Here is a 25,476-nt window from a genome sequence, read left to right on the forward strand (position 1 = left end):
TGCTCTGAAATTCAGCATCAGTGGGAGGACATATTCAATTAACTATGCAAGGTTTTAAGCCCCCCCACATGATTCCATTGGCAAGCCATTATGCTTGATATTCCCGATGTAAATAATCTAGAATAGGCCTTATTGATAGTTAGGAACATGTTACTCATATCTCTAACCCAGCTGTAGATAGATGAGCATCCACATTCGTGTAACAAGTGGCATTCAGAATTCATAGCTTGTAACTGATAAATGCATTGCTAAGACAATTTATCAATATTTGGCATGTTACGTTAAGTGTTATTGACGATAGTGATGTGAAGGGGATTTCTTCATTTTATGCGATTTCTTAATAAAAGTGTAATGTGATAATGTTGGTCCTTTCGCGCTGCTGTAGAGGAGGAGAATGCAGGAAGTGGTCTGCCATGGTCTTGTGAAAAAGACCCGACGAGTATTTTTCTCACCATCCATTGTTCTGGAGGCGGAGCTGCTGCAGAGGACACCGTGTGCAAGGCTCATAAAATGTCAGTTTCCGCGCAGAAGTGGTCTGCCGTGGACCGTGGTGTGTGCAGAGTAAGGACAGAGGACAGCAATAGGAGGTAGATGAAAGTCCAAAGTAAGAGATTGTACTGTGGTGAGCTCCCTTCGCACTGGCAATGGTGTTGGGGTGTTTAGCAATTAGTGACCAGAACGTATAGCATCAGCAACAAGGACAAGCTATGTAATTGCAATTGACACGGAAACTCCTTTGCAACATTCAATCCAATAACACCCAAAATAGAATTTAAAAATCAAATTATATAACACATAAGAAGGAGAAAAGCCGAATTATCAACTGTGTTTATTATTAACCTGCCAAAAGTGGTCGGAGAACGCAATTGGAAAATGATTTCATTCTGCACAATTAAGAATCACATCGGTGCCGCATAATTAGACAAAATAAGCTGCCGACAATTGCTGCAATTGGCACGCCTATGCAATCTAATAAGTGGGCCATTGTGGGATGATCTAAAAGCCCCTGAAATTGAAGAAATCGGGCAGGCAGAAAGCCGAGGGAGGATTGAATCGAAAAGTCTCTTCAAAACCCTGGCGCAAGCACAAATACAAGAACATTCACACAATGAACATTTATTTAATTAGAGACAGTTTCCCTGGAGCTCTGGGTTAAATATTTGGGGGAGAGAGCAAAGGCAATCGCCCCCCAACCAATTTAGCTCAAAAGACGCACAAGTAAAGAGCAAGGAATACACACTGACGGCCACTACGATGAAGAAAACGATAATGGAGTTTTTACCCCAAACAGAAGTGACGCAGTCTTGGAGATGTCTAACAGCTAGATGTAGAAGAAGATAACCTACTACTAAACCTAGCATTGCCAATGGAATACGATGCCCTACCTACTCATGGCTCAGATCTAGCTTTAAGTTGGATGGGTTTTCAATAATATCAGTTTGCATCAGTTAACAGTTTGCCACAAGTCGGGGAGAGGAACGGCCCTTTGGACGTCTTCAGATTGCCTGTCGAAACTCAACATTTTAAAATATCTCGCTCCAGAGCAACGAAATACAGGCCATTCTGGCAGTTAAAATAGAAACAAGAGATTGGGCTGAGTCACAAACAATGATAGTGGTCAACCTATATTGGAATCCATCGAATTCCTGTCGCAAATCAATTCCTACAATGTGCGACAAACTTGCTGTTGAGCACAGAGGCTCAGTTTGGCCGACGGCAAATGGCAGATTGGAATTTAACCACAGTAAATGGCAATATAAAGGGAAATGTTTCTGCAGGTACCACTTGGAAGAGAGGAGTTCTGAGCACGACAATAGATTACTTGTTCTTATCTAAAGAACTGTTTGAGAGATGCCAACAATTCACTATTAAAGATGATACCAGCAGCGACCATAATATGCTGATCGGAACTCTGCTGTATAACAGAAATTTGGGAGAAATAATTATAAACAATGGGAAGAACAGAGTGGCCACATTTGGTCGAGGTGGAACAACGCTAAACAAGAATCTTAAGGACTGTGTTGATAGACTACGTGATGAGATAAGAACAGCATGCAATCCGTTACATTTTGTCGGCTTCATATGGGAATTAGATGCACCATCTAATCCAGGTGGGGAAAAAAAGGAATGCACATAAACCTACATTTGATGATGCCACATGGGGAAAAAAACAGGACTGAGAAGAGCAGAGCGTGTCCCCAAAAAAGTAGCGGGGATCAATATAGTAACTTAATCAAACAATTAAGAAATAAATAAAAGAATTGGTCTAAGGCGAATAAACATTTTCACCATCAAAAAGACAGAAAACTCATGTTGAGGGCGGTGGGACATCCCAATTCTAGAAACATTTGATCACTCGTTAATTCGATGTCAACTCCAAGAGTAGTGCTCAGAGTAACATCATAAGAGAAGATGTATGGCAGGAATATCCAAGTAGACAATACACAAAACCGATAAGGATTGTGGAGGAGCCCCATGGTGGAGGTCATTGGGAGTTACATTTTACTGCAGACCTAGTAGAAGAAGCAATTGAAAAAATCCTCATTCTCATGAGCAGCTGGGCCAAATGGGCTGACCTATCAAATTTTAAAATCAAATCCCGTGATATGGTCAAAGGTCTTAACAGCATTATTTGAGGAGGTTATAAAAGGTCCAGACAATTACCAGCATCTTGGAAACAATCAATAATAATACCAATTTAAAAGAAGGGAGATTGGTAAGACCCTATAAATTACCACCCGATCTCCCTTCTAGATGTAGATAGGAAGATGTTTGTGTGTATTGTATTACAAGAACTGGAGGTCTGGGCTGAGAATAAATGAATTATGCCTAAACAACAAATTGGCTTCTGAAGAGGGTTATCTACATCACTCAATGGCCTGATAATAAGTCTAGTCTCTAGTAAATCCTTTCAAAGAGGTGGATCCATATTGTTTGGAGCATGGAATGATCTCTCGCAGGCCTTCGATACTGTAAATAGAAGCCTCCTGTGGAGTAAGTTAAAAAAATTGGGTCTACCTGAACCACTCTTAGCAATCATTGTGGAACTTCACAAACACAAAATTACAGGTCAGATTGGACAGGACAGGCAGTCTGAGCATTCCAATTGTGACTGAAAGAGGGGTGAAGTAGGGATGCAGATTGGCCTCGTGCCTGTTCAATCTTTATCCGTCTGATTCATCTGAGAGTCTGAATAGTGCCGGGTTGGCAAATCCTAATATTGGAAAGGAAAGACTCAAATGGATCGCATACACGGATGACATTGTTTCCCTGGGTTATACTCCAATAGGACTCCAGCAGTTGCTGGGACCCCTAGGGGAGTATTCCAGTTCAAATGACTTACAGATCATTTGAAGCAAGTCAAAAATTGTTACATTCAGATGTCCTCTGAAGCATGTTCCACAATTTGTCTGGAAAAAGGGGGGCCAGACCATAACAGTGGCGAATGAGGTCACATACCTCGGTATCCAGCTACGATGTCATGCGACAATGGGTTTGCTGATGCAAGATTTGGAGTGCAAAATGATGCGTTTGGGAGCACAAATGAAAAATATCATGCATACCTAGTGTAAGTTTTCTCTGTTCCAGTTGGTAACATTTTACACAGGAATGGTAGTTCCATCCCTCATGTATGATCTGGACCTAAACCCAATGACAAGGGGCATCAATTGGGACAAGATTGAGGGTAAACTGTGGAAATATGTTCTTCACCTACCACAGTCCCTGCAGATAATGTCACTGTGGTATGAGCTGGGATTAGAGTCCTTAAGATCACACAGACTGAATGGTGGGTGCTTTCCTCATATCGAGAAATTATAGGCCCACGCCAGAATTAACTATATGAAGACATAAAGGACACGTGGAGGGTGAACGATAACCCCTATTTGGAAGGATTGAAAATACAGGTATCTGAAATCCTTCTTAAGCCTGAGAGGGGAGAAATAGATCTTTTGCAGAACCCAATGAAAGTAAAAGAATCCTTAAAGAAGGCGGACTGGATTCACACAATCTCCATGATGCAGGGATCACGACTGTTCCAGTCTCGAAACTGGACTGTCGCAGGAGGAAAGCTCAGCGGCAACGTGTTCACCTTGGAAGCAAGACGATATGAGCAAAACACAGGTTCGATCCCCAGGTCAGCATTTAGAAACCTCTGGGTACTATAAGTGTGTTAGAAATAACCCATCATATCATATCCAGTCACTCTCATTATGTGATAAGCCTAGAGGATGGTGTCCCAGGTATCCGAGGCATTTTCCGAATTCACGATGGAGGACAGAATTCCTAAGATTCTGCCTCAAACTTTCACCAACAAGGGAAATACTACATAATAAGATACAAGGAGATACATCCAGACAACATATGTTCTTTATGTCCTGAAAAACAAGACATCTTATGACAGTGTGCGGGAACAATAATACTCATAGTGAAGCGATTGTCAAGATTTGTAGACAAAAACTGGTGGTTAGCTACATCATCATTCTGGGAAAGATTAGTGTCAGGCAACGAATCAGGATGGCAGGGACACTGGTCAAATTACTATTCTTCTTGTTGAACACTCCAAGAAGCAGGTAGAAAACTTCATTTCATATCATGCTACTTGTGCTTTCACATTTCCCTATATAAGCACACCTTTACATTTCTGTGCGCCCCGTCCCGTTAGTAGTTAGCTAACAGGCCAGGACTGGATAGAAGTGTCACACCAAGACACGGTGCAACTAAGGAGCTACGTGAAGATCCAGAGTTACAGGTCAGTATAGTTATCATAGTATTTTTATACATTAAACTTTGAGAGGTCTATTTGTGCAACACTTACTGTTGCTGGCTTTGTGCAAACACTATCGTGACAGGACCCGGGTTCACCTGCCCCCTCAACAGATTGGTCTTGAGAAACGTTAGGTCTCATGTAACCCCTTCAACTCCCCACATAATGGTTACAGTAGTACTTTCTCACCACTGCTGCACCCCCACAGTTCACCACTTCCCACCCTATCTGTACAGCTTTCAGTTTTGCAGGTGTGACTGCTTCCTTTAATGCGTCACTGCACGACAGTAAAATGTTCTTGCCTCAGCTACATCCTGGCTCATGTGGTGCTTACAGGAAACCGCAGCACTTCAAGTAAGGTGACTGCAAGAGAACTCAGCATTGCAAACAAAAACCTACTCCACAAAGGGAGGGAGTGGAGGCAGAGTTGGACTGGCCTATAGGGAACTCTGGAGATTTCCCCATAGGCCTCTGCACCCCGGCCTCTTGTGTGATAACCTATTTTATTTCCAAATGTTCTCACAGGAAAAGGGCTGGGCTTGCTGAAAAGGTGTAATATGGTACTACTTTAAAAAATATTTCCAGAGCCTTGTTAGGTTTCCAGTCCACCCCTGGGTGGAGGGCGGGCTCCGAGAAGTGGTAGGCAAGTGAAAGTCAGAGTTTCACAGGAGTTTGTGGTAGTATTAAGGTTAAGGTATGATAGGTGGTGGGTGGGAGGTGAAGACCATAGCTTTGGCAAAGCAGGCACGTGAGGGAGAAGTGGGTCTGCCTGCAGAATTAGGTTTGCAAAAAAAGAGGAGGTCCAGGACCAAAGACGGTGGTTGGAGAATGGCAGCCAAGGGCGTGGGCGTGGGGAGTGGTGGGTGGATATGAGAGGTGGAGGACAGGAATTGGGCAGGGTGGGAAGTAGTGGGCAATGATTGGCAGGACATGGAGTGGGTGGTTGAAGGGAAATAACTGAGGTCAAGACCAAGACTGGGGGGTGGTAGGAGTAAGCTGAGAGGCGAAGGCCAGGCCATGGGTGAAAATGATGGTGGGCAGATAAGAGGTGGAGGCTAGGACTTTGAGGGTAGTAGAAGGTAGGCGAGTGCTGAAGGCCAGGGATAAGGGAATGTAGGGACAGGAGGCAGTTGACAGAGAGAATAGATGGTGAGAAGCAGTTGTCAGATGTGGAGAGGATAAGTGATGGGAGGCAGAAGAGAGGTGCAGGCCGTATATCGAGCAGTGAGGATGATGGGAAATATTTAATTGATGAAGTTAACGGCTTAGACAAGTTAGTGCAGGTGGTAGGACATAGATGAGAAGTGAAGGCCATGACATGAGGGATAGTGGTGTGAGCGAGGTTTAAGATGAACACCAGGGAGTGCGGTGGGTGTAATAAGGCAGGTAAGCGGTGAAGCCTAGTATGCTGGATGGTCGTCTTAGGTGAGTGGTGAAAGCGATGGTTCTGGGGGGTTGCGAGGCAGCATGGATATGAAGGCAATGGATTGGGAGGGGGCGTTGAAAGATGAGGCAGGCGAGAGGCTGTAGCCATCTTTCTGAAGGGATGTTTGGTGTGAGCCAGCTGATCGTTAAAAAGGCATGACATTGGACGAATGTGTGCAAGGTGAAGGGCAGGTATAGAAGAGGGTGATGGGGAAACAGGTGTAAGACTATGGCTAGGACTGGGGAAGTTGATGTGAGGCAGGTGAGAGGTTAGGTCAGATATTACTGGGGAGGTTGGTAGGAGACCAGTAAAGGGTACATGTTGTGAAAGGTGAGTCTATTGATCTTGAGAAGACAGGACTTCCAGTCACAGCTGCAGCATTAACTCATGGGGGCACTTCTTTTAAAAGGAAGGAAAATGGGAGCAGGAGGCTACAGCCTCTGGAAGCCAGCGCTTGGGGAGTTTAAGGAGAAGCAGGTGAGGTGGTACGTAATTTTAAATATGGGGGGTCATATTTCAAAGAAGGGCAGTTAAGTGGTGGAGAATAGGATGCAGGGAGAGGTAATAAATAGCCGGTGAATGGTTGAGGCGATCCTTGAATAAGGTTGATTGGAGCAAGACTGAAACTTGGGGCGGAAGGCAGGGAAAAAAAGGGAACAGTGGAAGGTGATGCGAGTAGTGGGCTTCAGGAGAGTGGTGGTGGTCCGATAGTTGCCAGTTCTGGAGGGTGACTGTTTGGATGATCTGAGCAGTGGGGGGGCCAAAGTTTTGGGAGTATGGCAGAAACTAGTGAGAGACAGAGGTCATGGTTAGGGTGATGTATGGTGGCACATAGTAGAGGCCAGAGCGATGGGCGACAATTGAAAGGTGAGACTTTGGATTGAGGAGGATGTTTGAAAGAAGATGAGAGCTAGGGGCCAGAGCTTGAAGAGGGTGGTCTGTGGAAGGTTAGCGTTGGGGGCTTCATATACAGTACAGTGAAAGGAAGCAGGTGAGAAGCAGAGGCCAGACATCATGGGGAGAAGGGTGGAAGACATAGTAGTACATGCTATTTTACCTGAAATGGAATCCCATCTGGGAAGCGAGACTGGAGCTCTGACGGAAAGTAGCCATCCATGATGTCCTGGACACAGCGCTGTAATGAAGCCAGAGATGTTTTTATTACAAAGAAGGGGGTCTTCTCTTTACAACACAATCTCAACAGTTTGCATTGTTAAACCATCCTTACAGACCTCACTACTGTGCCAATAGACTTCACCAACATCCCCCACAGACTACGGTATCCCCCCAGTATCCACAATTGCACGGCACTGCATTGCCTGCAGACGACGCTGGATCACAATCCCTTAAAAGGTTACACCTGCACCATTTAGGAAAACAGAACTTCTGCACCATCCAAACAGAATGCATGGATGTCTTATCCCCACAAACTGCACTGGTGGGCCATACCAACAGATTTAACTGAAACACAATTCCCCATTCCCCATCTCTTTCTAAATCTACCTGCCTCTACTCTCCGCCCTCTGCAACTAAACCAGAACAGGACTGCGAGACTTGTCCTTGGCCTCAAGCCCTGGGATCGTATCTCTCCAGCTCTGAAATCTCTCCACTGGCTCCCAGTGGATGCAAGGATTAAATTCAAAACCCTCTCCATTGTCCACAAGGCTTTCTGGGGCCTGGGTCCAAAATACCTTCAGCTATCCCTCCGCAAATACCTCCCCTCTCGAGCTCTTCGCTCCTCTACCTCCAACTCACTCAGGGTCAGTCGTTTTTCTAAGAAATGAGCTGGGGGTAGATCTCTGTCTTCGGCTGGGGCCTCCCTCTGGAACAGCCTCCCTGCCACTCTAAAACTTGAGGAGAACCATCTCCGGTTCCGGAAGCACCTCAAGACCTTCCTCTTTTCTTCCGCCTTCGCTCCCCCTCTCCCCTGCTGATCTGTTCTCTCTTGGCAGCGTGCACCTGGCCACCCTCTGTCTTTTGGGCCCAGGTACCTGCTCATCCTGCCACCCTCCCGCACTGCCTCCGGGCCACCCCTTGCACTGGGGTCTGTATCTGTACCCATACAGCCCCCCATTTTTCTTCCTGCACTTATCAGACCTACCCTGTCTGCTGCCTTAAACCTAGCACTTGCAAATTGCTGGCTGCATTACCTCCGTTTGTTGCCTTTATTATTTATTGTTATTTATCTGTTTCTCCTCTGCTTCGCACTTTCCACCTCTCCCCCCTTCCATGCACTTTTCCCCTCCCCCCTCTCCCATGCACTTGCACGTTCTCAATGTCACTGGGCCTAGTCAGATCGCTGTTTTGTTCTCCCCTGTTCCCCTCCCTTGCCTTGTCGCGCTCTGAAACACTTTTATACGAGCGCGATAGAAATAAAATATCAATCAATCAATTGCAACACACCAAAGATAACATTCATTAAGGAATAGTAAGGAATGCTGGGTTGCACCAGAACACTCCATCATCATTGAAACTCATACCTGAGTTGAGGGCTCCTGATAGGAGCGGAAGGGGCCTCTGAACAGGATTATCCCATTCTGATAGAGAGTGAGGGGGATGGGATCAGGCTGCCTTAACCTGGCTCCTCCCTCTGTATGCTCGATTCGGGCCTCTCCTTCCCCCGCAAGGGCATTTAAATCCTTCACATTTTCTAATATCACATCAAAATCCACCAAGAAACTGGAAGGTGTAGAATGTCCTGTAAAACAGAAGAAATAAAAGGTTAAGTTTGATCTGGCCTGGCTCCCGTCCCGTGAATTGAACTCGTGTATGTTTGACACATGTATTCTTCATCACCATCCCAGCCTACCCCACAGTAGAAATTCCCATGCTATTACAGCTTTCGCTCCTTCAAAGCTTAGTACAGTCAAACCTGTGTTTATGTGGGTCGTTCTACTGAAAGAAAAAAACAGGACTGAAGCCAACGGGCACTGTGCGTGCTATATATACCTTCAATGCCATCATCCTCAAGATATATTCGATGCCATATACCACCATATACTGTGCTATTCTATAAATGTGGTCACTGTATTCAGAGTTTGATCTCCTCCCAAAATCCTCCAAACACATGTCCAAAAATTACCTCCCACAAAAAGGAGAAGATAATGAGATCATCTATGCCAAATAGTCCAAGAAGCAGCGATAAAATGAAATCTTCTGTCACAACATAGGGAGGCGAGTTCACCCAAGAGACTAACAACCCGCCTGCACCATAAAATCAATATATAGGCCATGCATCATGACGTCCTTTTCTCAGGTTTTTGTATCAGGGCTTCAGGGGGAACAAGCCCACACGTAAGCATCACATTCACTTAACTGCCACAGGCGCTGGCACACACCCTTGTACTCAAGTCTTAAAAAGGCTGTAGAAAGCAGACGCACAGCACTAGCCAACATGCATCGTCAAAAAGAGCCAGGAAGTTTGGGATCATCAAATGCAGTTCAAGGAATCCAGGCAACTGGATGACAATGTGAGAGGACAGACGCCTCACAGATAAAGGTCTAGGGCCAGCCCATGTGCCTGGGTCCACACTCATCTGGATACGCTCTAGATTGGCCATTAACTGCACCACCAAACTATTTATCACATTTATATAGCACACCTAACCCTGGGGCATCTGGGCGCTTGTTCCTAAGAATATGGTTATAGGTGAGACAAAGGCAGTCTTGGGCATCATGAAATTGGTTACATCCAGTTACTTTAAAACGTGCTCATAAGAAATTGCTTAGTAAGTTGGTTACATTCGATTACAGGTGATAACTATTTATTTATTTTATTTTGTTTATTTGTATTGCGCACCTTGCCCTGGAGCATCTGGGCGCAATGGTTACAAGAAGATGGTTACATACATGGTAGCAAGTTTCCACAAATAGGCACAATCATAACAAGAATAGTAGCATGGGCAAAAATACATGTAGGTGCATCATAACAAGAAATATCTACAAGGATTACAGATGGAGTAGACATTAGCAGGTAGTAACGTTTAAGAGGATCACGCGGATGCATCTAGCTCAAATAGCCATAGTTTGATTTTGTTCTTAAATGCGTGGAAAGTCAGTTCTGTTCTGAGTGAGGTGGGTATTGTGTTCCACAGTTTAGCCGCGAGGACTGGGAAGCTTGCTCCTCCAGCAGTCTGCAGCTTGAAGCTAGGTGTAGCTAGTGTATGCACATAAACTGACCTCAGTGGTCTGTTAGTAGAATGTCGCGTTCATCGATTGACCAGATAGTCACGTGCAAGATTTTTCTGAGCCTTGTAGGCTAAGGCTAGAGATTTAAGAGAAATTCTGTGCGCGACAGGGAGCCAGTGTAAGTTGCGTCTCGTCTCAGAGATGCAAGATCTCCTTGGGAAATTGAGGGCAGCCCTGATAGCATTATTCTGAATCACTTAAAGCTTGTCTATGTTTCTTTGACTGGTCCCTAGATAAAGGGTGTTGCAATAATCGATTTTTGACATGATTAGAGTTCTAGCAACGATGGCACAGTTCTCGGGAGACAGGAAAGGTCTGCAGGCTGTGATGAGTTTACATGTATGAGCCGAAGCAGATGCCACCACATTAGTTTGTCTAGTAAGAGATAGTGTCGAGTCAAGGTAAATACCTAGGGCGTCATTACAAGTTGGGCAGTAAGGGATACCGGGCACCGGTAAGGAGACCGGTGCCGGTAATCCCTTACCGCCCAATTCCGAGGTCCCTTAGCGGGAGCCTCAAAGAACGTGTGGTCTGACCACACGTCCTTTACGGGTCCCGCTAAGGGACCAGGGCGCTAATAACGGTACCGCAAATTGCGGTACTGTTATTAGCTACTTCCACATTCCCATTGAGCCCTATGGGGGCTCGAATGGGAATGGGGAATGGCATTTGAAATGGGGACTTACCGGGTCCGCCTAGGGCGGAATGTCCCGGTAAATCCCCACTCCACCAGACCGGACCCGGACACGATTTTGGAGGCAGCCATGGCGCTAATAGCGCCATGGCTGCCTCCAAAGTCGTAATGAGGCCCCTAGTGTTTTTGTTTCGTTGGACACTTTGATGGTGTTTCTGTGAATAGTAAATGCATTGTAGTCCGAGGCTAGTTTAGAATGTGAACAGAGTATCAACAGCTCGATTTTTTCCGTCGTTAAGGCAAAGCCCATGATGTGCCATCCAAGCCTGAATGACTGAATAGATTTGATTGAGTGCAATAGTGTCAGAGACATAGTCCCTGAGATAGGGACGAGTATCTGGGTGTCGTCGGCATGATTGGTGTAGGAGACACCCAGATAGTCGAGTTTATCAAAAAGTGGCTTTGTAAACACATTGTAAAGTGTGGGGGAGACACAGGAACCTTGAGGGACAAGGAACAGGTGTTGGTACAGCAGAGGCAGATGGACAGAAAACTCTCATGGTTCTGTTGGACAGGAAGGAGCTAATCCATGCAGAAGCCTCATTAGAGAAGTGAGAAGCAGTTTTGCGGTGCCGACATAGAATGTTATGGTCAACCAAGTCAAAAGCTGCTGAGCGTTGAGGAAGAAGGAGTGCCACCTTGCCCTTTTAGGACCTCAATTTGAGTTTTTAAGTCGATCAGGACATGTCTGGGACGGAAGCCTGACTGACGAGCCCCAGAAGTTGGTTTGATTCGAGGTAATCCTGAATTTGTAAGTATGCAGCGCGGTCCAACAATGTTAACAAGTAGGGGACAGTAGTAATAGAGTCTATAGTTAGAGGGGTTACTCGGGTCAAGGGTAGGTTTTTTGATTAGAGGAATAACCCAGGCATCCTTCAGGTTGTCCAGGACAATACCAGATTTGAAGGAAGCATTAAGGAAGGTAATAATAAATGGCGCAATGTCATAGGCTGCCTCCTTGATGATAGGAGCAGGAAATGTATCACCTTGGCAGTTTAAAGGTTTGCGCTTGCTAATATTGTTAACTTCAACAATAGTGAGGGGTGAAAAGCTGAAAGGTTTAAAGGCATGTTTAGGTGTGGGGAGGTTGAATGACGCGAAGTTCAGAGCAGAGAGGTTACTTCTTTTAGCATAAATTTTGGTTTGAAGTGTAGCAATTTTATCTAGGAATGCTTTTTGGATGTTGGTACACCAGGCAGCGTCAGGGATGCAGGTGTCCAGAGGGGCTAAAGGTGATTATAGGTCTTTTAGGATCTTGAATAATTCCTTGGTGTTTGATTGTGCCAGCAGGATACGTTTGTTGTAGACATCTTTTTTGGCTGCAAGGAGAGCAACTTTATGCATGGAAGTGGCAATGGTTAGGTTGTTTTTGTTAATTAGAGATGGTATATTTTTCCAGTGAGACTCTGCTTTTCTTTTTTCTTTACGTAGGTCTCTAAGTTGTGGAGTGAACCAAGAGTTGAGATGGAGGCGAGGTTTTTGCATGCAGAGTTTTAAGGGTGTGATAATGTTAAGAGCTTTTAGCATGGCCTAATTATAAGTAACCACAAGAACTGTAGGGTCTGCGCAGGTGGAAAGCGAAGAATTGAGTAATGGAAGAATAATGGGAAGAAGTTTCTCCATCGTGATATCCTTCTTGTTGCGCGTTTTGATGGAGGGTGCTAGTTTAGGTTTAGAAGTTTGAGGCAAGGACTTGATTTCAAAGATTATTTTATAGTGGTCAGACCAGAGGCAGGCAATTACTGTGATCACGTTAACAGTACAGTTCAGGTTGGCGACCCATTCGAGGGTTCGACCATTGATGTGTGTGGGCACATTGATATGTTGAGTAAGGCCAACGTCTGTTATAATATTTCCGAGGTCTGAGGGTTTAGGATACTTCACATCTTGGTAACCAAGATTAAAGTCACCAAGTAGGAGGATTTGCGAGTTGGGGTTGGGGTTGGAGGCAAGAATAGATGATATATCCTCAATAAATGTGGAGATAGGGCCTGGGGGCCTATAGATGAGGTGCGCAGTAGCAGTGTGGTTGTGGGAGATGGGTAGTTTAATTGAGAGTAGTTCTGCAGATGGTATCTGGGTATTAGGAATCAGCCTAAATTCAAGGGAACTTTTGAAGATAATGGCTAATCCGCCACCCTTTGCTTGATTAGTGTCCCCGTCACGTCTGATGATGGAGTAGTTGTCAGGGACAGCCAGCGAGAGTGAAGGGCCCGCTGCCGCATGCCATATACCCACATCACATACCCACTATACCACACATGGATGCAGGCCAACTTACTCACAGAAATCCTGGATCACATGGACATAAACAAATCTTCTCGGGAAGTCCAGGGAGATATTCTTGTCCAGAAGGACCTTTTACCCAGGTAAGCAGAGTCAGTTAACCGCATGCCTAGCAACACTGTTTTTCTGCCCCACAGTTGTCCTGAATACCAGATTGCATTCACCTATTGCACATCCCTTGGGCGAACCTATGACGCCTTGGCTCAAGGTAAACAGTATTAATGTCACTATTGTTCTTTCAAGCTATATACCTTCGATGCCATCATCCTCGAGACATATTCCTTATATTTTGATATCTCCAATATCCAGCTTCAGCTGCTTCGGAAATATTTTCGGCAGAGGGCGCTGTACGTTGATGTGGTCGACTCAATGTCCCTCAAGGGCCTCCATCTCCAGGATCAAGTCATAATTGGCTTCAGTTCTGTTTTTACGAGTCATTCTTAAGTTGAACTACCTGCATAGAAGCGGATTTGACCATACTAGACTCTGTTGGAATGTAAGCAACAATAACATGGATATTCTACTGCGGGGTAGGCTGTGAGGGGCGATGAGGAGTACATGGGAGGAACATCCAGTCGATAGAACAATACCAGGGGTAAGTAACTTGTTCTTCAAATGGATTGTGTCCTCCTAAGTATTCCTCATCTTTTGATCGACTCCCAAAGCAGTGATTGAATTGGAGGCGGGAGTACACTGTAATCAGGGATTGTCATGAATGGAATGAAGCACAGCTTTCTCAAAGCTTCCATACTGACTTAAGGTGGAATCAAGGCAGTAATGCTTAGTAAAAGTATGAATTGTAGACAAAGTGGCTGCCTCACAAATGTTTTTTTTTTTAATAGGAACACCTCTTTGCAGAGCAGAAGTAGCCATGCCCCTAGTGGAATGGGCTCTCAAGCCTTCTGGGCGATCTATCCCAGCCAGCCTATAGCATTCAGAAATAGCTAAAATAATCCATCCGGACACAGTCGGGTTGGTTACAGCCTTTCCCAATTTATGACCAATGTATCCAATAAATAGTTGGTCATCCAGATGCAACTTTGACATCCTTGAAATGTAGAAACTCAGAGCCCTTCGTGGGTCGAGTCGGTGTACTTTCTCATTCTTCCTTACCAGGATGAGGTGGAGGGTAGAAAGTAGGTAACATCTTTTGTCCCAAAAGAAAATCTAATATGACCTTAGGTCGGAATGAAGGGTTAACCCCAAGGACAACCTTGTCCTTCTTAAATACCGTAAAAAGTGGTTTAGAAGATAGTGCCTGCAACACACTCACTCTACAAGCTGATGTTAGCGCTGCCAACAAGGTAGTTTTGAATGTTAGTAGTCTTAAGGGACCTGAACGGATCGGTTCAAATGGTGCACACATGAGAAACTTTAAAACAAGATTAAGGTCCCAAACAGGCACCCGAAAAGGAGCTATAGAGGGAAAGCATTAGTGAGTCCCTTCAGAAATTGTATCTCCAAAGGTAATTTAAAATATGACGTTTCCTTAGACGAGCATTTGAAGATGGAAAGCGCTGCTAAATAACCTTTAATGGTCCTAACCTGGAGTCCCAGATTGGCCAAGTACAGCAGAAAAGATAACAGCTCTGGTGTTTTGCATAGCAAAGGGTCCACATTCTTGTCCCTGCACCAGCTGCAGAATTTGTTCCAACGGCAGCGGTACAAAGACTTTGTTGCTGGCCTTCTGGCCGAAAGCAAAATCTCCATTATGTCATACAGGAGGTCCCAATCCTTGTACTCAGCCTCTCAGAAACCATGTGTGAAGGCTGAGTGTCTTGACCTCTGGATGGAGAACCCAACCCTCCTCTCGCGAGAGAAGGTCCTCTCTTTGTGGAAGACATATTGGAGGCAGATGGACTTGTTCAGAATGTCTGGGTACCACATCCTCCTGCCCCAATCCGGGGCAATTAGGATCATGGTTTCCCAAACTTTCTCAACCTCCTGTTGTCCATCATTTTCAGGACATTCCTTCCCTGCACATAGGGCAGAAAGGCTTTCAGCGCTAGTCCGATTGCCCTCTGCTCCAAAAGATTGATGGAGACCAACAACTGTTGATTCTATGACAAGACCGGATGCGAGCATTATCCTCATCTCCTTTAATACTGCCAAATCACCGCATTTCAAATATATCTTTTAAACCATGAAATCTCTCTTTTTTTCTCTTTTACGTGAACTTACATAAAATAAAACTTTAACACAATATAAAACTGTCCATTATACGATATGGTGGTCTCACTACAACCCCCATGGGCTCCAGGTGCCAAGTAGTCTAAGCCTCGGTTTCATCCTCCAATGAATATGTCCCTGCAAGTAAAAGACTGCCTAATCCCAGGATTCCTCCCACTTCGTTTTTGCTGCCAGACACAGCTAAGTACCTTTGACCATTACGAGTTTTGATTTATGGTGTATTAATGATCGTGCAAACATGCAAAATGTGTTGAGATATACATTACCAATAGTCGTAGGTGTAATCCGAGGCTGCGCTACATATATCTAAGCGCGTAGGAAAATCAGTTGCGCGCGCGTAGGGTGAAACATTATCGTTATTATAATTTGTTCGGAAGAGAGGAGGCCCGCAAGCGTTATCACTCGCATTAGGGTTTTGTTAGGATCAGATTTGATTTAATGCACATTCAGTCAGCCGGAGCGGAGAGTCCTGAAGACGGCTGTGCAGACAGTCGCGCACCACTCTGCGCATGCACGCGCATGCCCAATGACAAGTTCTCGTCTCTAACGGCCACAGAGACCATCGTCAGAGACGCACTTCGTTACAAAGCACCGGAACCCAATAGATACTTCGTTTTTGGGCGATTCTGCTCCTACTAAGAGGCTTTCAGAGCTCGGAAGAGCGAGGCAAAAAAATAAAATAAAAAAAATGTTTATTATAAATGTACCATTGCACACCGTGTGGAAAGCTTCAATAGCTGTTCCAAGCTTGCTCACCAGCACAAGCAATAAGCGCAATCCTCCTGTCTGAAGGACACAGCTCCACCTCAATAGACAGACAATGGCATCCGACAGAGGTGAGGAGTATTGGGAGGAATATGAGGAGCAGGACGCACAGCTACAAGAAGGTGATAGGGGACTCCCTGGTGAAAGCTGTAGCACAGGGAGTACAACCCATACAAGAGAGGCTGCTAGTCACCAACTCGTTGCTTGGAGAAGCAACTGACCCTGAGGGAGCTGAAGGCGGAGGCGTGAAGAGCTCGAGTAGGAAGATATTTACGAAGAGAGAGTTGGAGGTATTGAGGCCCCAGGCCCCAGAAGGCCTTGTGGACAATGCACAGGGTCTTGAACTTAATCCTCGCAGCCACTGGAAGCCAGTGCAGAGATTTCAGCGCTGGAGAGATACTATCTCTGGGCTTGAGGTAAAGGACAAGTCTTGCAGTCCTGTCCTATTCTGGATGAGTTGTAGAGGGCGAAGAGTAGAAGCAGATCTCTGGAGACAGTGAGCTTGTGGGGGGAAGGAGAGGAAAGGAAGAATACCTCTGAGGAGGTGCAGTTGGTAATGAGACTTCTTAGAGACGTCAGCGATGGGAGGAGAAAAGGAGAGTGTGGAGTCGAAGATGACGCTGAGGTTTTTAGCCTCAAAAGGTAGGAGCAGGAAGGGCCAAGGGAGGCCAGCCAGAGAGTGACAGGAAATGAGGGAGTAAGTGTGCCAATGAGGAGAATCTCCTTCTTACTGACATTAAGTAACAGATCGTTGGCGGCACACCACTCCTGGATAGCAGACAGACAGTCAGAGATGAGAGAAAGAGTAGAAGTGGCAGAAGGGAGCCTGAAAACGAGCTGAGTGCCATCCGCATAGCACTGAAAGTTGGGGCAGAGAGCGACAATGCAATGGGCAAGAGGTGCCAGGTATTCGTTGAAAAGCCTGGGAGAGAGGTTAGACCTCTGGGGAACACCACAGGTAGAGAGTGAGATAGAGGAAAGGAAGGACCCTAATTGGACCTGGGAGGTTCGATCAGAGGGGAAAGGTCAACCATGCCAGGGCCTGATCGGTGATACCCAGGTTATCACAGAGCCGGTTGAGCAGGATGGCATGGTGGGACCGTGTCAAAAGCAGAAGAGAGATCAAGTAAGATGAGTACACAGGGGGTGTTTAAATCAAGGTTGGAGAGCAGGTCTTCACGGATGTTCAGGAGAGCAGTTTCCTATTTTCTGGCTGTTCTGAAGCCAGACTGATGGTCATGGAGACAACCAACAGATTCAGTATGAAGAGTAAGCTGGGAGATGGCCTGCCTTTCCAGGCGTTTGCCCAGGAAAGGAGCGATGGAGATCGGGCGATAGACAGGCAGGAGGGGTCGCTGACGGTTTCTTGAGAAGAGGGTGCACAAGAGAGTGCTTAAGGGGGGGGGGGAGGGAAGGCTCCAGTGGTGAAGCAGTGGTTGCAGAAGTCAGCCAGGGCAGGAGCAAGGGTGTCAATGTGGTTCTTGATGGTTTTGGAAGAACCTGTTTGGATGAGACTTACATAGATCGGACTTGCCTAGAAACCTCATCGGGGGACAAGAGGAAAGGCAGAGAAAGAGAGAGGAGAGGTGGCCACAGGAGGGCCAGAGGAAGAGCAGAGAGTAGAGGGAGGAGGGAAGAGGAAGAGAGAGAGGACCGGATGTTCTGAGTTTAAGAGATGAAATGAGAAGCCAGGGCCGTGCAGAGGGGCTGGGAGGGGACAGGAGAGGTAGAGACTGCAGCAGGATTGGCCAGATCCTTGCAGATTTTAAAGAGTTTGGCCGAGTTGTTGGATGCCACAGGGATGCAGACTTGGATTGGGCTCTCTTCTTGGTTTGCACAGAGAGCCAGTAATGCCTTTGGAGCAGGCGGCAGGCCAGTTTGTCAGAGGATGCACCGGAAGCACGCCATTTCCTCTCAGCTACTCAGCACTTGCGTTTAAGGGTGACGAGGTTGGAGTTGTCGACAAAAGTGTGGTTGTTCCCAAAACACTTTGGGAACTCCCGTCCCCTGCACACTATCGAATATCTGAAAAAATCAGAACAATAACTCAAGAGAGTTTCTGGATTTCGTTCACATATAATCTTTTAGGTAGAATTTTTGGAAAAACGAGAATTATGACAGAAACACGTTTCATGATACATAAATAATTTTCCTTAAACAAGTAAGCAAATATGCAAATATTTTCTGGAGACCAGAGATTTTCGTAAAATTATCCTTTTCTTTATTGTACAAAGCATATGGTGGTGCCCAACGCGTTTCGAGTACAACTCTTCTTCAGGGGCAATGGCACAATTGTTTCATTTTTGTATCTTAAGAAAAAATGATCGGTAAAAGTAAGGTGATTGCAAAGTGCATCTAGTGGTTGTCATCCAACACGGAAGGTTTGCGGCAAAAAGGTTCAAAGTCTGTCGACTACTATTTTTTAAATGAAATATTTTGGAGGGAGGCGCTACAAGGATTGTCGCATCTGCCGGGTTGGAGTTGTACCAGGAGTTGCACTTGGCTTTGGGCTTCAAGCGGATCCTCATGACAGGGGCAAGAACATCAAGAGTATTGGATATAGCAGAGTGAGCATAGAAAGGGCTGTGTCAGGATGTGAGTCAGCCAAAGGGGGCTGAGAGGGTGAGAAAGAGACAGTGAAAGCCTCAACTGACACATGCTTCATAGGTCGGATGACCGAGAAGGTAGGTGGCAATGCTGGAGTTGGCTTGGGTAGAGAGGGTGAGATGGAAGGAAAGGAGAAAGTGATCACTCCAGGAGAGATGAGTGGTGAGAGGGATAGAGAGGGAAAGGTCTGAAGAGATCAGAACATCCAGAGTGTGCCCTGCAGAGTGAGTCGGGCCAGAGGGGAGAATAGAGTGTGAGAGTCACAGAGGTCGCGAAAGAGTCCAGAGGAAGGACAGGAAGCATACAGGTGGATGTTAAAGTCTCCAAGAAGGAGGAGTTGAGTGGTCGAGGCCAGGAGGGAGGAGGAGAGGTCCGGCCAATTAGAGTGGAAGAAGGAGAACTGACCAGGTGGTAGCCACAGTAAGGGAGTGGCTACCACAGTGGCCAGGAGAGGGAGAGGGAGGGGGGGGAGAGAGAGAGAGAGAGAGAGAGAGAGAGAGAGAGAGAGAGAGAGAGAGATTGCAGACGAGGCATTCGAAAGACGAGTAGGCCTGCGTAGGAATGAGAGGCAGGAATCCACTTGTGAAAGATCAGGGCTACACCCCCTATGGAACAGTTGGATCTGGGCATGGAGAGGATCTTGTAGCCATCAGGGAGGAGAGTGTCAAAGCTTGTGACAGAGCTGGCTGTGAACCATGTCTCGGTGAGACCGAGGACATCGAGGTCAAGTTCTTCCAGGAGGGGACAGATGCCAGTGGAGTGTTTGACAGCTGAGCGAGAGTTGAGAGTGGCACTATGGAGAAGATTGCCATCCTTGAAAGATTTCCGGGTACAAATCAGAGGTACGCCCTGCGGAGGTGTAGAAGAAGCCTGAGTTGGGGCAGAAGAAGGAGGAGAGGGCAAGGTGCCAAGGAGGAGACAGAGGGGGGAGGCAAGGAAGCCGTGGAAGGGAGAGTGGGGACAGCAAGAGAAGAAAGGAAATTGATGAGGCGCGAATAGCATCTATGAAAGAGGAGCAGGTTGGCCTGAGTGGAAGTGGGCCAGGAGGGCCTCCCACCCGGTGCCACTATTAATGGGAGAAGAAGAGAAAGGAGAAAGCACAGAGACCATATGAAGATTACATAGGTCTGGCGAGGGAAGAACAAAGAGGATGTAGGTGAGGGTTTGTCTGGAGGAAGCACTGGTATAGGTGTCAGCAATAGGGAGGCCTGGGTTGGAGACCAGGATGTCCTTTTTAAACTTCTTCCTACCAGACTTAGTGAGGAGAGCAGGATAGCCGATACAGAAACAGTTAGAAAAGATAGGAGAAACAGAGAACACCATAAAGTAGGTGGGGGAGAAGGGAGAGGGTTGTGGGAGGAGACACTAGGGGAGGAGAAAAGAAGGAGTGCAAACAGACGAGAGAGAGGGACGAGACAATAGTGGACAATTAACCGATACCACACAAGCTCAGACAATAATAGAATAATTTGCTAAGTGAACGATTTGCTAAGAAGACAAAAACCCCAAACAAGGACAAAGTAGTTGGCAAATTAGAACCTGGAGGAAGGAAGAATGCAACGGAACACACAGCAGTACAATATAGGACAGGGCAGTCAGTGAGGCGAACACAAACACACAAAACCACACCAGGTGAAATCGGCGAAAGAGGACCTAGATAAGGGAGGTATCCTGAAGGTCCAATGACACCATCCAATCCTGGAGATGGAGGACCTGAAGGATCTGAGAAAGTGTGACCACCTTGAATTGTCCTTTCTGAGGAACTTGTTCAAGTATCTCAAGTCCAAGATGGGTCTCAGTCCTCCGTCCTTCTTGAGGATTAGAAAATATGGAGAATACTTTCTTTTGTTCCTCTCCGTTACAGGTACTGGCTTTATAGCACCTTTATCTAGCAGGGTCGAAATCTCCTGCAAAAGGAATGGATCAGGAACCATTCAAGAATGGCTCTCTGGTGGATGATTATGCGCTCTCAGAATGAAGGGGAGGCAGTAAACTTGGGCTATGGCTTGCAATGCCCAAGCATTTGAAGTAATACCCTGCCATTCTTTCAGATGCTGAGACAGTCTGCCTCCCACTGGGGTGTCACGAGTCAAGGCCTCCGAGAGGTTTTGAGGCGGCTGAAAGTGTGGCTGTAGGTAAAGATGCTGCTGCTTGAGCGGGCTTTGCACCTTTCCCTCATCCACCACGAGGGAATCTTCTTTGGCCTCTTTGACCAGCCTCTCCTCTCGCTTTTCCAACTAAGGAGTAGTCGCGGAAAGATCTACCCCTCCAAGATGTTCCCCTGGAGTGAATAGCGGCACCGAAAGACTTGGCTGCCGGCTTCGAGGTCTGCAGCTTCTCAAGGCTTTCGTCAGCATTGCTGCCAAAAAGATGAGACCCGTCAAAAGGCATATTAAGGAGTGTAGGCTGCACGTCCGGTGTATCAGGTTCCCAGCACTGTCTTCCTGCAGGAGCAGATGCTATGTCCTCCAGACCCCTCAATCTGGTTTCCTCAGCAGTTTGTCCTTAATAAAACTACTGAACTGACCAGGCCAGGGGGAAAGAGGAGGTGGATAAAACAACAAATAGTAAGTCTTCTACTGCCTTCAACTGCTGGTCCTCTGTCTCTCTCTGAAGAATAACCTGCAAATTAAACATCTTAATTGATATACTATTTTATTTGTAAAGCTCTCGTACACAAGTGTTTCAGAGTGCGGCAAGGGAGGGGAGGGGAAACAGGGGAGATCACAACAATGATCTTACTAGGCCCGGTGATCATTAGAACGCGCAAGTACATGGGAAAGGGGAAAGGGGAAAAAGTGCATGGAAGGGGAAGAGGAGAGTGCAGAGCAGAGGAGAGCATATTAATAGTAAATAAAAATAAATAGATAATGGAGGCAATAAGCAGTGCTAGTGCAGCCAGCAAGTGGCAAGTGCTGTGTTTATGGCAGCAGACTGGGTAAGTCTGATAAGTGCAGAAAAAGAAGAAAATGGGGTGGGTGGGGGACTGTATAAGTACAGATACAGTCCCCAGTGCAAGGGGTGGCCAGAAGGCAGTGCAGGTGGGTGTAAGGGGAAGCAGGTACCTGGGCCCAGGGGACAGAGGGTGGCCAGGTGCACGATGCCAAGAGAGAGCAGATCAGCAGGGGAGAGGGGGGACGAAGGCAGAAGAAAAGAGGAAGGTCTTGAGGTGCTTCCGGAACCAGCGATGGTTCTCAAGTTTTAGAGTGGCAGGGAGGCTGTTCTAGGGGGATGCCCCAGCCGAAGACTAATATCTACCCCAGCTCGTTTCTTTGAAAAACGACAGACCCGGAGGAAGTTAGAGGAAGAGGAGCAAATAGCTTGAGAGGGGAGGTATTTGTTGAGGGATAGCTGAAGGTTTTTTGGCCCCAGAAAGCCTTGTGGACAATGCAGAGGGTTTTGAATGTAATCCTTGCAGCCACTGGGAGCCAATGGAGAGATTTCAGAGCTGGAGAGATACAATCCCAGGGCTCGAGGCCAAGGACAAGGCTCGCAGTCCTGTTCTGAATTAGTCGCAGAGGGCGGAGAGTAGAGGCAGGTAGATTTAGAAAGAGTCAGTTACAATAGTCCAACCTAGAGAGAACCAGAGCTTGGGAGCCAGTGAGCTTCTGGGGGAAGGAGAGGAAAGGCAGAGTGCCTTTGAGGAGGTGCAGTAGGAAGTTTGACTTTTTAGAGACCTCAGAGATGTGGGCTGAGAAGGAAAGTGCAGAGTCAAAGATGACCCCAAGGTTCTTAGCCTCGCAGGTTGGGGTAGGAGGAGGGCCAAGGGACACCGGTCAGAGAGTGAGGGGAAATGATGGTGAAGGTGTGCCGATGAGGAGGATCTCTTTCTTGCTGGCATTCAGACAAAGATCATTGGTGGCACACCAATCTTGAATGGCAGTTAGGCAATCAGAGATGAGAGAGGGTGAGGAAGTGGCCGAGGGCAGCCTGAAAATGAGTTGAGTGTCGTCAGTGTAGCACTGGAAGTTTGAGCAGAAAATGGCAATGCAGTGGGTGAGAGTTGCCAGGTATTGGTTGAAAAGCCAGGGCGAGAGGTTAGACCACTGGGTAACACCACAGGTAGAGCGGAAGATAGATGATAGGAAGGACCCCATTTGGACCTGGGAAGGTCGATCAGAGAGGAAAGAGGTCAGTCAGGCCAAAGCCTGATCAGTGATACCCAGGTTATCACGGAGACTGTTGAGCAGGATAGTATGGTTAACCGTGTCGAAGGCAGAAGAGAGATCGAGTAGGATGAGGACAGAGGGAATGTTAGAGTCAAGGTTAGAGAGCAGATCTTCACGGATGTTCAGGAGAGCAGGTTCCATGATTCTGGGCGCTCTGAAGCCAGACTGGTGGTCGTGGAGACAGCCAACAGAATCGGAGTGAAGGTTAAGCTGAGAGATGGCCAGCTTTTCCAGGAGTTTGCCCAGAAAGGGAGTAATAGAAATTGGGCGATAGTTAGCCAGACAGGAAGGATCAGCTGTGGGTTTCCTGAGAAGAGGATGCACAAGAGAGTGTTTCAGAAGGGAGGGGAAGTATCCTGAGGCAAAGGAGTGGTTGCAAAAAAATCAGCAAGGGCCGGGGCGAGGGTGTCAATGTGGTCCTTGATGGTTTTAGAGGAACAGGGATGAACCTGTTTTGACGAGGCTTTCATAGAGCGGACTTGTCTGGTAACCTCATCAGGGGAGAAAAGAGGAAAGGAGGAGAAGGAGGGTGGCGGAGTGGTCAAAGGGGGAGGTCAGTAAGCATAGACTGCGGAAGAATAGGAGGGGGAAGGGAGCAGAGGGTGGCCAGGATGTCCTGGGTTTTAGAGATAAAGTGAGAGGCAAGGGCATTGCAGAAAGCCTGGGAGACAAGAGGAAGGGAAGAGACTGCGGCAGGGTTGGCAAGCTCCTTGCAGATTTTAAAGAGCTTAGCCGAGTTGGTAGATGCCGCAGAGACACAGGCTTGAATGTGGAGTCTCTTCTTGCTGCGGACAGAGAGTCGGTATTGCCTTTGGAGCAGGCGACAGGCCAGTTTGTCAGAGGGTGAACAAGAAGCCATCCATGTCCTCTCAGCCGCCCCACACTTACGTTTAAGTGTAGCTAGGTCTGAGTCATACCAGGAATTGCACTTGGCTTTGGGCTTCAAGCGGATCCTCATGACAGGGGCAAGAGTATCAGATATAGAAGAGTAGAGAAGCGACAGGGTTGTGTCGGTGGGAGTCAGCCAGAGGAGGAGGAGGGGGGGGGGAGAGAGAAGGTGGCAGCGAAAGCCTCAGCTGACACGCTTCATAGGTCAGATGTCCGAGAAGGTAGGTGTCAGTGTTGGAGTGGGCTTGGCTTGGGCGGCAGAGAGAGAGAGAGAGAGATGAGGAGAGGAGAGGAGAGAAGGCAGTGGTCACTCTTTGCCATGAAGTTCACAGCCTGGTTCTTCCATAGTCTAGAGTCTGCACACAACAAGAATTTCTCATCTCGAATCTCATTACATTTACGCCATTCCTTCACAATATGCTTTATAAAAGGCAGCATTGTATCAACCGGTAACCTTTTATCCATGTACAAAAGGGCATCCAGGGGGTAAGCGAGACGGATTCTTTCTCAATTTTAATCCAGCCTGTGCAATTACTGTGATCAGTCGCCAACCAAAGATGTAATGCTCGTAACGTAAAAGCAGTGTGGTAACGTTTTATGTCAGGAAAACCAAACCCACCCAGATGCACTGATTTAAGAAGGACATCTTTTGGGATTCTTGTCTGGTTTCCTTCACCCCACACAAATGTGTTCATAGACCTATTAATACTTAATAATAGGTTATTTGAAAGAGGCTAAAGACATATACAAATTTCAGAAGAAGAGACATCTTTACTACACTAACTTTACCCCATAGAGTCAATTTTAACTTCTCCAATTTACAGCAGAGCCCATCTATTGCCGTAATGTTCAGGCGAATATTATATACAAGCAAAAACTCAATATGATATGATAGGTTATTTATAACGCACTTAATACCCAGAGGTTTCTAAGCGCGGACTAGGGGAATTGAACATGTGTTGCTCTGTGTTGTCTTTCTTGAAAGGCGAGCACGTTGCCGCTGAGCTATACTCCCGAAACAAATATCCCTATTTACATGAATACCCAAAAATGTAAGACCTGAATCAGCCCACACCTCCCAACCCACATCAAATAACCCCCTATGACATGAAGTGGAAATTGGATGAATCAGAGTCTTTGCAACATTAACGTTATAATTAGAGAATTTACCAAATTCCTGTAGTGTCAACAGACCCTCTGGATATGATCGCTCCGGGTTTGAAATTAGGACCAAGAGATCATCTGCATATAAAAGGACTTTTGATACATAGCCCCCAAATGGAATACCCATTATATCTGGATGGTTTCTAAGCATAATGGCGTAGGCTCAATAAATAAATCGAACAATAGCAGGGACAGAGGGCAACCCTGCCTAGTTCCTTTCAGAATCCGAAAACACTCTGAACGACTGTCATTAACAGCTATGGCCGCCTTTGCACCTCCATATAAGGCTCTAAAAAGTAAAGTGGTCCACAATTTATCTTAAGCAAAACCTGAT

General features: G+C 46.5%; 1 protein-coding gene across 2 annotated transcripts in view; it reads right to left on the minus strand.

The window, feature by feature from the left end:
• The window catches only part of UBXN11 (UBX domain protein 11), a 286,049-nt gene that overhangs the window by 149,281 nt on the left and 111,292 nt on the right, over window positions 1-25,476 (minus strand). For both annotated transcript variants that reach the window (XM_069622845.1, XM_069622846.1), the window contains exons 8-9: window positions 8,672-8,889; window positions 7,249-7,326 (exon numbers count right to left, since the gene is read on the minus strand). In XM_069622845.1, coding sequence (XP_069478946.1) covers window positions 7,249-7,326; window positions 8,672-8,889 — 296 coding nt within the window. The remainder of the gene's footprint in view (window positions 1-7,248; window positions 7,327-8,671; window positions 8,890-25,476) is intronic.

Source organism: Ambystoma mexicanum, chromosome 11, assembly GCF_040938575.1.
Source record: "Ambystoma mexicanum isolate Mex_15411 chromosome 11, UKY_AmexF1_1, whole genome shotgun sequence".
Lineage (NCBI taxonomy): Eukaryota > Metazoa > Chordata > Amphibia > Caudata > Ambystomatidae > Ambystoma > Ambystoma mexicanum.